Below are 14536 nucleotides of genomic sequence, written 5' to 3' on the forward strand. Positions count from 1 at the left end.
CAGTGCTCAGTCGATTAACTGATATGTCGATGGACAGAAAATTCATCTGCAACTATTTTGATAATCAATTAATCATTTGAATCACCTTGCAGGAAACTAATATTCAGTACCAAATATCACCTCGTTCCAGCTTGTCAGTGGCTTACTGCTTTTTTTTTTATCATATATAATAGAATGCTAAATGTTTTTTTTGTTTTTGACTATTAACTAGACAATACAAGTAACTTGATATGTCACCCTAGTTACTTACATAGGTAAGTAAACTGCAGGACATTTTGCAGTATAAAAATGCAGTTAACATATTTTTGGCATTTCTGTACTGATTTTTCTTGTTATTTAGTGTTCAACTTATGAGCTGACACAATATATCTGTGATGAACTAAAACCAGCACAGAGTTGGCTGTTGGATTTATCAGCAGGGCTTCAGTATGCAGTCCTGCCTTCTATCTGTCTATCTGTCTAAAAGTGCAGGCGGACGAGGTGAGACTGTGAGCAGGTTACTGAAGAATTTTTCATCTGCCCAGTGTGAATAACTCTGACATTCTCCCCTCAAGTGTTCTTCAAAGACATCACTGCTCTCTGTCTGTCCATAATTGGCTGGGCCTGTCCGTGCTGTCTCACAGCCAGATAAAGTGCTCCATTGTTCAGCCTTCTAATGTGTATTCAAGAACAAGAAGTCCTCTCACCACAACCAAATTTCACTCTCAGAGTGTTTAAAAGACAAGTGAGGCATCTGTTGCTGGTTTGAAATCCCACTCTCTTCCCAGCCAGTCACACACACACACACACACACACACACACACACACACACACACACACACACACAAAGTGGCTTTTTAATCAGCAACATCTCCTGTACGGCTGGTTTTGTGATTTTCATTCCCGTCGTCGCATTTTAATTCATCTCTGAGGATTATCCATTATGCACTGAACCCAATTTAAGCCTAAACTGAGTGGGTGAAATGCAAATTGGTACAGAGAAAGAATCTGCATGTGTTTATTGCTCTGTTTCCTCTCTTCCTCCTGCTTCGGTCTGCTTTTCATGAATGAGTGGCCTGTCAGATGTCTCTGTTAACAAAACAGCTTAGTTTGATCCTCTCTGTGCGTTTGAGCAAGGCACCTGCTCAGAGCGCCTGACTATGTGTCAGCCCCCTCACTCTGACATCTCTCCATACATCAGTACATGTGTGTAGGTCCCGTTTGTTCATGTGTATTTAAAATAACAGAGTTATGTAATTTTCCTTATCTTCTTCTAATGTGTTCAGATGAACATCAGAAAACTCACATCTCAGATCCTGGACCAATCAAGTCCAAGGCTTGACTTTGGACTTGATTTACTTGAAACTTGAAAGCAAACCCCTCATTATTGGGCATTTGGAGTCCTGCTTGCTCAAAGTTATGACTGACTCAGAACTTGACTTGGACTTGTTGTCTTGCCTGACTTGAAACTTGCCTGACTTAGGCTTAACTTAGACTTGTTTCAACTGACTTGAGACTTGATTTGGACTAGTCTTGACTGACTTAAGACTAAATTTGGATTTGCCTCAACAGATTTGAGACTCAAGACTTGCCTGACTTAGGACTTGACTTGGACTAGTCTCAAATGATTTGAGACTTGACTTGTTTTGATTCACCATCTCCATCCCTTTCCAGTGGTTATGAAAATATAACATGAACAACAGTCAGTAATTCATCAATCTTGTTTGTCAATTTAAAAGATATTTTTGAAAGTCAAGAAAGTCTCAGTTTGTTATAAAACTGTTGAAGTATCAGACTTTGAAGATATGTAATTAGAAAGACTACACACCCAGAAGAGGCATAAACTGACGTCATGACTTTCTGCCTCCACAAACTAACATTAGCTGCTGAAGCTACAATACCAGTGTTTTTATACTGGGACGTAGTCACATGATGAACTTGTCTTGTTCGTTCCTTCTTTTCATGGCTGATAATATGACCAGGAGTCGCTGATAAAACACATCTGGTATGATAACGTTAGAGACAGCCATGTTGGTGTTGGTGATATATATAGTATATTGTGAGTCATTCACTGAGCGGTTTCACACAAAACTATACAATAACAAACCAACAACAAACACTGTATGTGGAATTCATGACACAGTCAAAATGGGAATGAAAATGATTTGTCTCTCGATGACTACTGTTCATGTTTTTTTGAGGTAAGGTCCCATGGGGCACTCCAGAAGGGGAGGGACTTCCCCTCGTAGGGGCATTTGCCAGGATACAACTATGAAATATTCATTTCTTCCACTTTATAATCCAGTCGTACTTGCAGTTATTTTGGTCAAAGTAACACAAAAGTAGTAATGTATTAGTCCACATAGACCACAGGTCTGCAACCTATATGATCAAAAGAGACATTTTTGGACAAAAAAGAAAAACATCTGTCTGGAGCCACAACTATTAAAATCTCTCTTTTCCCCGAGTACTTTTTTTTTTTTTTTAATTTTGCATCCATAGCTTATGAAGACTCAAGAAGACAAGCCACCATCAAAATTTAGAGCAAAAAGCACCAAGCTGTAGATATATGCTATGATGCCTATTTTAGTTAACAAAATATTAAAACTTGTTTTAAAATTTGGTCTATAGGCTATACATTTTCACAACTGGCCAATGTAAGAATCACTTTACACTGTAAAAACAATAGCTGAGACGACTCCAAACTTCAAGACAACATCCTGCGATAGTTTTGAGTTTTGAGCCCGACTCAAACTCTTATGTTTTTAAAAATAAACTTAACCTAAAGGTTTTGCTGACCTATAAACTTTGGTCAAGATTATTTACTATTCTTCTTAAATAAATGTGGATCTTTGAGTTTTAGATACTCAAAAAATAAATAAATAATGATAATAATAAAAATAAATAAATAAATTCTCTTTCAAAACTTGGTCACAGTGAGCTGTGAACCTGATTTGTCATTATTTTGGTGCATAAAATGACATAGTTTTAATTGAAAATATGAGAATTTTTAACACTCACTTTTACTCTACAATTGTTTAAATACATACAAATATTTTTGGAGTTTCTAAAACTCAAAGATTTAAGTTTACTAAGAAGAAAAGGAAATTATCTCAACAAAAGATTAGTAGCTGGTAAAACATTTTCAAAACTTAAGAGTTTGAGTTGGGCTCCAAATTTAATAATCTATCGCATTACATTGCCTTGAAGTTTTGAATCCTCTAAACTTTTTCATAGACCAACAACAATGATAATGAAATATAAAATGGTGAAAAAAATAACCATTATTCTTTTCATATAATGTTTTTGCCAAAGTCACTGGAGAGGACCTAAAGAGCGGCACATGGGTCAGGAGCCACAGGTTGCAGACCCCTGACACAGACAGTCATATTGTAAAGTAACTAGTAATATATAATTTATTCCATTCTGAAAGTAACTTGCCCTACACTGATCATGTTTGCCTATTTTTATTTGGGAATATATTTTTCTTTGTTTCTGTCTTGCCGATCAGTAAGACAACATCAGACATGTCTGTCATCACTGTCGTATTCAGACACAGATGCTGTGCGGTTGCCTGGAATAGTTTACTATGGTTTTATAACAGTCAAACATGTCAGTTTACAGTCAGAGTTCTTATTTCAGTAATTTGACCTTCAACCACCTCTTCAGCTGCATCCATCTTCTCCACACTTGTCAACATTTTCATTGACATTTTTGGGACCAATTTTTCAAGAATTCCCAAGCTGCATTTCCAATCTTAATCCCGCCTACAAAGTTCTGATTGTTTAATTTGTTTCTCCAACTGAGGAGTAGAGCAGCAGGTCTGTTTGAATCACTGAACAAATTGAGATTCAGAGGTCTGGAACCAGGATGGGAATGGTGGACCAAAATGCAATTAGTCCATGTTGTATTAAAGTCTTAAAGTAGTTTGTGTGGAGGCTGCAGACTGGTGGGAAACAGTCTGTCTCCAGATGAATGACAGTGGTTAGCTCAGCTCTCTCCCATGAATCCCAAGTGCACAGAAATGCTATTTGTTCCAGTGAGGTGGGTGAAATGAATTGAACGAGTTGTGTGTGAGCGGAGGGCAGGATTGTGTTTGTGCGTCGCTGTGTGTAAGTAATGACACAGCAGAGAAAACATGGCTGCTGCCGCCGTCGGCCTGCTGCTTCCATTTGCCGGTCTGGATGGGATTTTTCAGCTTTTGCACAGAGATGACTGACTGATGATCAATATGTATTGATTTCCAGCCGCACCTCCACCTCTCTCATGTTTGATTTGATGTCGTGCTCTGTCTGCATCCCTCCCTCCTCCACCCTCTCATATTCTATCTCAGACTCCCTCCGATTCATCTTGTCCCTCCACCACTTCACTCTGTTTTCTTCTTCATCTTCTCTTACTGTCGTCCTTCTCTCTTTCTCCCATTCTCTCTTTGATTCTAATGAAATTTTGTTGGTGTGACACAAATGAAATCTGTGACTACCACAATTATATCATGAGTAGCAGTGACACAACATTATTAGTGTATTATCAAAATTAAGCAAGCAAGTTTTCACTGATTTTTGAAAAGGCTCAATACATGGCATACATTATCTTGTTTTTTCTATGTACAGGAACACAGGGCACAGTTTCCAGTACATTAAGAAAACAAGTAAATTAGTCTAGTAGGAAAAGAAAAAAAAACATGTCACACATATATATCCTCATACTTAACTCTACAGCGTCACATAATCACAGAGCAAGTTCATATTTCCATTTTACATTTTGATGTGAGTACAGAACTGGTCCCAAGAACATACTGCTTCCTCCTTATTGCCATTTATTTTACTGAGCAAACATTCATAAGATGATGAGATGAGATGAAGAGATGTTTCCACCATTGCATTAACCCATCCTTTCTATTCAGGGGCCTTTGTTGCCTTCCAGTATCTTAAAATAACTCAGTTATTAGACCCACAGTAATAACAGAAAGTTGCACACTTGGACACGTTTGATATTTGGGACTGGTCCCTCAGTAAACACAACTTTGGACTTAAAAGGATTTCTGAACCAAATCAGCTACTTAAAATCTCTAATACTCTAATCCAGAGTAGTCTAAATTAATGCCATTCTTAAAGGAATAGTTTGGATTATTTGAAGTGTTTTTTATGAGATACATATCCACAGTCAGTGTATTACTTACAGTAGATATAAGTAATACACGCAGCAGGAGTACTGATGTAGGAAACTTAGCACTGTACTGCTGTGGATCAGCAGCATTTTAGACATCTAAAAAACAATATTTTTTAATTTAAGTGTACACTATAGTTATAGTTTCAGACAGCCTTTTATGGCAGATATCACTCTCTCTCATTTATGGAAGCCCATTTCTGTCACTGAAACAAAAAATATCCTCATTATAAGTTGTAATCATGAGATCAAAAAATGGAAAATTTTGAGATAAAAAAGTTTAAATTATGAGATAAATAGACAAATATTTTTCCCATAATTATGACTTACCATGAGGATATTTTTTTCTTTCAGTAGCAGAAATGAGCTTCCATTCTCATTCAATCAGACTCCATTGTCATTTTACCTCACCAAACATGGGAGTTGCTGGTCTACCGCTGCCTCAATCTGTGAAGTTTGCCAGTGTTGTGTGACTTTGGTGAATCCAAAGTAACCTTTTAAAACACTGAAGCCACATAATAACAAAAACTAACTAACAGATCAAGGCAATGATGGACCAACAACTCCTGTTTTCTGTGAGCTACAATCAGTGATTTGAAATCACTGATTTTGTCCATGGAGTTTGATTGAGAGACAAATAGAAAACATGATAATGAAGAATATGTGTACATGTCGCTCTTCTGTAATTTGAAGTCTCACAGATGATACTGAGTTTTAAACTTAAACTAAAATAATAAAAATGTCAATGATGCTAAATAAAATATAAATGCATACACAAGAAGAAACACCAGAGGGCATCATTATTTAGCTTAGCCTTTAAAAGCAGGTAGAGGTTATTTGAATATTTGGTTTTAATGAGGGATTCTCTCTAAAGCTTTAATCTTCAATAACAACTCACTCAGAAGTTTTAGAGAATAATTCTTGTTTTTTACGACTTGGGTCTTATTTTCATCATTTAGGTGTTTATCTCTATGGTCATGGAACACAGTAACATGACGTCCAGCAGCTCAAGAGACATGAGTAATTACATGATCAGGCAGGTCAAAAACGGTCAAAAAATAAAGGTGAAGGAGTCCCTTCAAAATAGACTATTTATTTGCTTCAACATACTTAAAGGAATAACTGATTCCCAGAACAGCTGCTGATGAATTCTTTGTTGATCAACTAATTCAGAGCCTCTGCTGGTCATTTGGGAGCCCTAAGAGTAACTGCTTTATGGTTCAATTCAAAGAGAATTCTGTTTTCTCCAAACCTTAAGTCTAAATGTGTCAATTGAGAGAATGTATAGCATCTATACAGGCAATAGGCCATAGACATTATTATACCCTTTATCACTGATTCCCAACCTGGGGGACCTGAACACCACCAGGGGACTCCAACGAGTCACGGGGGGATCGTAATGTCCTCTTGATTTTAAGGGATGTAAGTAAACTTAAAAAGTGTATGCCTTTTCAAAACTGGTCCAAATCAAAGATTATTTTAAACTTAAGTTAAAAGTTTTTAAAGTTAAGATTATAGTTTAAGATTAGAAAAATACACGGTTAAAACATTCAGAGATAACAGAACAATGTGTCATTCATGTATTCATTGTCTATAACTGCTTATCCTTGAAGGGTCACAGGGGGCTAGAGCCTATCCCAGCTGACATTGAGTGCTAACCACTGTGCCACCAACAGAACACAGAACCATGTGTCATTCAAACTGAAAATGAAATCATAATAAATGGTCAAAAATTCCCCCAAATTATTACAAACAGTCAGTTAATCACTTGTCAGGTTGACTAAAGCGAGGAAACACTGCATTTACTTTCTTTAACTGAAAGATGTTAATGTGGAGGAGATATGAAGAGAAGGGCTGAAGCACTTTTCCCCAGAATTCCACCAGCTTCTATCATGGTTGCCTCTGCTTGTAGGTCAGTTCACTCTGTTAGGAACCTTTATTTATTCATTCATTTTAAGATTAAAGTCTGCATGTTCTGCTCTGAAGTTGCCACAGGACACACTGTGCCTTTTTGACTTGCAACCTCATGCTGCGCTGACTCTTTTCTGTAATGAAAGAACATGTTCTTTCTGTCTCCTGTTGTCCTCAGGTACTGTGTATGATCACAGCCCCGGTCACCATGATCCTGTCCTCTCAGCAGGACGCCTCCTTTGCCTTCGCCTCCTTGGCCATCGTCTTCTCGGTCTACATCACCCTGGTGGTTCTGTTCGTCCCCAAGGTAAAAGCAGAGGCCCGCCCCCCTCTCATCACTTCCTCCCTGCAAATTATTGCAGCAATTGAAGTGTCAGACATAATGAATTGCCTTTCATCAGGGAAGTCATCTTCGTTGCTGTGATATATCACATAATGACCTGTAGACTGGCCCTGCCCTGCTGTGTCAGCACCACTACCTGCTCCAGTCTTCAACAGTCTGCTAGACTCTGTCACCAGTTTGAAAACACTGTGATGGCAGGAGCTCCAACATGGACTCATGACTCAGCACTTTTCTTTCTGTAGTGGAACAGGAAACAGCTTTTATTTTCTAAAATAGGAGCCAACTATTGTCCATAATGTGGATTTTTTTTCAACATCTTTTTATTTCCAAAGAGTGTACCATAAGTCAGCACCAATATGTAACTATACAATAACATAAAAATATTCAGTTTCCACATGTCCCTCATCACTACACCCAAATAAACAAAACAAAACTGACAGACAGACAAGCAAAAAACAAAAAAGTATACTTAGAACTGCACAAACCAAGATTTTGAAAAATGAAAAGATGACACAAGAGCAGTGACAAAGTTAATGTATGTAAACAATACCTTCATAATCCATAATTTATGGTGTGTATATAAAGGCTCTAGGCCATGAAATCCAGGTTCAAAAAAGAAAGTTCAGAAAATGTCTGAGTCCATTTTTGATCTCCTCTTGAAAAGTGAGACCAAAGTTCTTGAAAAATATGTCTCTGATAATTCTTTTTCCAAAGTCAGTCCCTCTAATGGTAGGTGAATGGTAACTGGTCCAAGAACAACTGAAGTATTGGGGGATTAATTTTTCCAAAATAAAAGTGTACATTTCTTCACTAAGTATGTTATAGTAATTAATGTTCTGTTTTCTTTTTTTGGACCTAATTGGAACTGAATGTTCCTTCCACAGTTCTGCATATCGGACAGTTGGGTGTATTTTCTTTGGAAATATTAAGTATTTTTATGAGAATGAGAATATAATTGTAATTTTTGCAATGTTTCCTTTCACTGATGTGCGACAAAGTATTTTCATCTAAATCTTTAATAGGGTTGGGAAAGATGATTGACCTTCCAGGGCTATAACATTATAAAATTCACTGATCCTACCTTTAATTGTAATGGAGGACATTAATACCTCCTGTACTTCAGATAATGAATAACAATTTAATAATCTAGTAAAAGTCAGTTTTTGATTAAAGATGCCAAAAGTTCACAGGTTATAGTTCCTCACATGTAAAAAGTTCCTGGGAGCCTACATTACAAAACTGAATATCTTTGGGTTTCTGACTGTTGGTCCATCAAGAGAAGCTATCTGAATGAGTCATCCTGGGAAAGCTTTGGGATATTGATATTTTTCATTATTGTCTGATATTTTATAGACTAAAAATTGAAGCTGATTAATGGAGAAAGTGATATGCAGAGTAGTGAAAACAATCTTTAGTTGAATCCCCACTGCACAGGTCCCAAATCTGACCCCTGATGATCCCCCTCAGTAATGGGTGAATATTCATGAAAAGTTAAACAGCACGCAAGTATAATATCTTGAAAAAGACACAGAGGTGTTTCAGAATGAAGGATATTAGAGTTTGAGGAAATACTCCATTCTTAGATGCAGCACAATGTGGATATGGAAGATTCTGAATCAATTCATAAATGTCAGTTAACACGATTGTGACAGAGTGAAAAGGGCAGAACTCAGCTGTGAGGGCCATGCAGCACCCACACAGTCTACAGCAGTTAATAGGAAGATGTGGTTCATCTTCTCAAAAGGCAGCAGTTGCAAGCATGTTTTGATCTAGTGTCTAAATAATTGTGTTTGTGAAATGAACATGAAGTGTATTGTGAACACTTTTCATGCCATCACTCAGAGACAATGATTAAGACATGAACAGAGTGGAGCAGCGATCAGCTATAACAAACGAGAGCATGTGAGCAGCACACACTGTGGCATTAAACAACTTAAATCAACTCTGAGGTGTGGTCTGTCTTATGTCTAAAACCCTGTTCTGCATGTTGGACACTAATGGCTTTCACTGCAGCTCACAGTGCAGCAGAGCTGACCAGCAAACCGCAGCTTAAAAGCTTAAAATTTTGATGCACTGAGATGCATCGAGAATTATTTTATCATCCAATCATAGCCCTCTGAATTAAAATTTGAATTTAATCGAATCATGAGATTCCCACCCCTAATTGGCTGTGAAGCAGCTTGATATAGAACACAAAATACGCAAAACTACTTCTATATTTGTACAAAAGCCCTACTCTTAAAAGTAAGAAAAAAGTGTAAATATTATGTACTACTATTATATACTGCACAAGTAGATGCTCTGAGTCTGCAAAAATAATATAAACTACTAATAAAGAATGAGTATGATTTTTAGAAAAGTAAATATTCCGGTAATTCTAAAGAAAGATAAAAGATAGTAAACCCCATCAATCTATTATATATAATAATATGCATTCAGGACAAGGACAAAATATATTAACACAGTTCAACCCCAAATCCCCAAAATACATATTACTATCTTACCTGTGGTGCTATCTAGATAGTTTAGGTGTGAGTTGCAGAGTTTTGGAGATGTTGTCGGTAGAGATGTCTGCCTTCTCCCCAATATAATGGAACTATATTTTAAAAATACATAAGTCACAGACCTTTTTGTGAGCAGTGTCATGTAGTAACTATCTTCTTTCTACCAAACTACACCTGCCAATCATATGGCCAGGCTAGACAGTTTGGTGATCCTAATGTTACAGCTCAGCGCAGGAGGATGCCATTAATGTTTACTTCCTACACTGTCACAAGTACAAGCCTCTCGTCCATGAGTAGATGCATACTTCCTGTTGTTCAGTACTTGTTGGCTGCAGTTCAGCTGATATCTCTAAAATGCTGCATCACATTGATATATCAAATTACTAATAATCAATCAGTGACTTTTTAAAAATGAGTCACAGGACTGAGGCTAAAGGAAAATAATTTTTCAAGCTCTAAAGGGTACAGTCCAAAAACTGACCCGTATGAGCTCCTTCAGTAACTGGTCAACATTCATGAACAGCCATCACATGTATAGTAAGGAAAACGTGTGTGATTTGTAGATGCGACGTCTGATTACGCGGGGTGAGTGGCAGTCAGATGCCCAGGAGACCATGAAGACCGGCTCGTCCACCAATAACAATGACGAGGAGAAGTCCAGACAACTGGAGAGAGAGAACAAGGAGCTACAGAAGATCATCCAGGAGGTCAGCCAGGCCATTTCTCTTTTACACAGGGTTATATATTCTTGCGTTTTCCTTTGCAATTAGCAGGTAAATGTCTTGATGGCATTACAATATCTGTCAAAACTGCAAAATAAAGATGTTGATCTCAAATTTCTAATTATCTAAAGGTGTCCCCCAAGGTTCTAATTTGGGACCTATTTTGTTTTCTTTCTTTTTTTTAGGATATGGCTAAGACATTCAGGCAAAAACACACGTATATGCTGGTGACACGGTCATTTATATGCATGCATTGATCCATTTTTGTAATTTGGATAAGATGACCATTTAAGCCATGTTTAGGGAAGCATTCTAGTCTTTCCAACTTGTGTCAGCTGTCAACTAATTAGAACATAAGCCTACCTTAAAACTGACTCATCCCTCGGGGTGATTGTTAAGTTCTTGTTGCTATGTTTCCACAGAAAGAAGAGCGTGTGTCAGAACTGAGAAACCAGCTGTCTGAGCGACAGGCCCTGCGATCGAGGAGAAGAGCGTCCACTGTCACCAGTCAGAACCACAGCTCTCCCCCTCTTGCCATCCCCCACAGTGACCCCAGGTCTCTGGCCCCTCCTCCAGGGTACCCCGCCCCCACCTCTGACATCCACCCCATCTCTCCATCCTTCGCCAACTCATCCAGTCTCTACCAACCGGACAGCAAGATCAGCAGAAATAACTGCCACACCAGCCGGCTGCAGCTGCTGTACAAGTGAGCTGGAGGTGAACACTGGAGGGATGACATGACAGTAAGACATTCATATCTACATAGAGATGGAGAAAATGAAGTACAAACATAAGTTTGAATCATAATCTGTATTTGTTGGAGGAGCTGACTCCAAATCGCATTCCACTAATCAGCAGAGTCCAGAGGATAACCAGGAGAAAGGTTAATATTGAAGACATCTTCAGTGAGGATTTACGTTTCCATGTTTCATTCTCTCCTAGCTGATCAATGCTACTTTTTTTTTTACTCTCAGAGAAAAAAGGATGTACGTACATTTTGTTAATTAATAATTTTGCATCTGTGATCTGCCAGTGGTTTATCATGTGCCATCTAGAGTTTGAGAAAAACTGCTCAGAACTGACAGTTTAGCTTTTAGCTACAGTTGCTAACCTGACAAGCTTTCCATTGTAACACTGCACATAATGGTGACATATTTACCATTGAAAGTGGTAATAATTTTACTTGATATTTTTAAACAGTAGGTTTCACTTTACAGGTGAACAGGCTTTGAGGATAAAAATCATCAATGATCAATGATCATTGGGTTGAGGCTGGAATGTAAACCTCCTCCAATCCAATAAAGAGCACAAGAGAGCTGCTGATGTTAGCGTTAGCTCTGATATAGCTACATCCAGGACCGGCTACAATGTTCCACTCCTGAATGGGACTTTAAATGTTACCTGTAAACATTTGTAATAATGATGCTAATAAAGGACTCTTGGCCTTCCATATATCACTAATTTGCTTCTGTATGTAGTGAGCTAGTTAGACAAACAAGTCAGTCCTTTATATGCATATTGAAGGCACTTTTACATAGTTTTCATTTTTAAAAGAAAGAAAGAAAAAGTCTTCAGCGCCATTAGAGTTAATTAGCTAAAATCTGTTAGCGCTACTTGTCATTGTAGCTGACAAAATCACAGTTTCTGACTACAATTGAGAACTGTATTTGTGCATGAAATCAAAGACCCACTGTTTGAAATGGTACTAAGAATTTCAAAGGTAAATGTGCCAACATCATCAATGAAAACTGCAGTGCTAACATGGAAAGTTAAAGCAACAGCAATTCATTGGGAATGGGACTTAGCAAAGGGTCAGTTGGTGACCAAGATATTCTAACAAAACATTTATCATATCTGTTCCTTATAATATTGCCTCCCAGTGTGTTTAGATAGTGCTATGTACTGTGTTAAGAGCAGGGACGTGCACAGACATTTTGAGGGGCTGTTGTTAAAAAAAAAAAAAAGAAAAGAACCCTGCTGTCTATATGTTAGCCAGCTAGCTAGTTAGCTAGAATAGGTTCATGTGATAGTGTAAAAAAAACATTCAAAAATAAAATAAAATAATTGTACAATGTGATTCAAATGTGACATTTGGAAGCACATGTGGAGATTTTCTTCCCTTTTTTTTCCCCCACAGGGGCAGGTCAGCCAAAGTGGGGTAACTCGGGTAACCATAGCCTGGCCTTGTGCACGTCCTTGAATAAGAGGCTGGACAAAAGGACAGATTTCATGATAAATGATGCCAGTGTTGAGACAAAGTTACTGGTTGTATCCATTACATAATAAGCTGTGTCATTTTAACTATTCTTAAATGTTTAAGTGAGGTTTTTACATTGTCTCTGTTCAAAGAGGCTGCTGAGTCACTGTTCATAGTTGTGTGTTCATGCTAAACCCCTCACTGTGGATGAACTCAGTGCTGTTGATTCAAGAGAAATTAAGCTGAGAACACTGCTGTCATCTGTCAGGTATTTACTGTATCAAGTGTTGTGGAGCTGAGGAAGCATCACACGAGGCTAAAAGCATCAATCCAAACACCTTCATCTGTTTAATGTCGAGCTGCAGCTGGCTGTTTCTTTTTCCTGTGGACAAGACGGATAAATACCAGAAATTAAACACGAGAGACCAGCTGTCAACCAACAAGGATTAAATGTCAAACTTAATCTTAATGCAGCTGAATTTGTTCTCTAGGAGCTCAACTATTTTCATGTCTACATAAAGAAGTGTACCATGGTGCATGTTGCTGCATGTTTGAGAGACTTGTTTCTGGTTTGGGGAACAAAGAAAATATTGCAGTACAGACAAGTTTTAGCTGACAGGTGTGTAATCTGAATTTGGTGAAACAGAATTTAATTTATTTTATATTTTATATTTGTATGTAAGGTTTTGAAATTTGAGTCAGAGCCTTTTTTCAGTATGTTTTTAAACAAAAATGGATTGAGGATGTACAGTGCATTTCAAATTCAGTTTTTCTTTTTCAGTTTTATCTCTCTGACTGTATTTTTAAGGACTGAGATGAAGCAAATCACTATTGATTCAACCCACACTTTCAAAACATTTTGACACACTTGATCTACATCCTGTCACATTCTGCAGTATGCAAGCCAGCATGCTTTCCTAGCTATTCTGACCCATAATCCTTTGTGATAGCTGTTTGAGCAAGAGGGTCAAAGTTCAAGGCGACATGGTATGACAAAGTTGTATGTTCCAATTGTATGCATACCACATACAACATTATGTAGTTGCTAAGGGCAGCTGCAGTACATGCTAAAAGTAAACTTAAAAAGTGTGTAATTTGGAATGCAGGACAGTCACCTCAGTTTTAGGATCATTCTGGCACATCTGGTCCTCTGGACTGACACGGCGAGTCAAACCGATCACTGTCACCTGATGAAAAAAAGATGCAGATTTGATAGACAGATAGAAATCAATATTGTTAATCAAATGTGACCTAACAGGAGCAGGTTTAGACTCATTAGAAGGGGATGTCTTTATTCTTGTGGTACTCTACATTTTTCTGCCAGCCTGCTTATGTTTGATCTTTCAAATGCTGAAATGCTGAAATAAAGATTCAAATAAAGTTTGAAGTTCGAGGCACAACAAGCAACATTTTTGCATTAAATGTCTAAAAATAACCAGACCTATATTATATACTGTATTTTGTTGAATTGTGTACTTATATTATCCCAAATGTTCAACCTAGGGTTACAAATTGTAAGCACTTTCATTATAGGTAACATTAATAATCAATTAATTGATTAATCATCAAACATTTTGCATATACCAAACAATGCTAAATGTATTTTTTTCCTCCTCAAAGCTTTATATCACAGCAACATATCTAATGTTCTCAGACAGCACGGCCAACATATATACACATATTCTTGAATATCACATAACATGTGGAGTGTGCC

General features: G+C 37.5%; 1 protein-coding gene across 1 annotated transcript in view; it reads left to right on the top strand.

The window, feature by feature from the left end:
• The window catches only part of gabbr1b (gamma-aminobutyric acid (GABA) B receptor, 1b), a 120783-nt gene extending 109077 nt beyond the window's left edge, over positions 1–11706 (top strand). Inside the window, exons 16-18 of the mRNA XM_084738781.1 lie at positions 7235–7363; positions 10467–10610; positions 11048–11706. Of these exons, the coding sequence (XP_084594907.1) occupies positions 7235–7363; positions 10467–10610; positions 11048–11335 (561 nt within the window). The 3' untranslated portion in view covers positions 11336–11706. The remainder of the gene's footprint in view (positions 1–7234; positions 7364–10466; positions 10611–11047) is intronic.
• The last annotated feature ends 2830 nt before the right edge of the window (positions 11707–14536 follow it).

Source organism: Lutjanus erythropterus, chromosome 16 (assembly GCF_056507025.1).
Source record: "Lutjanus erythropterus isolate fLutEry1 chromosome 16, fLutEry1.hap2, whole genome shotgun sequence".
In the NCBI taxonomy this organism is placed as follows: Eukaryota; Metazoa; Chordata; class Actinopteri; order Lutjaniformes; family Lutjanidae; genus Lutjanus; species Lutjanus erythropterus.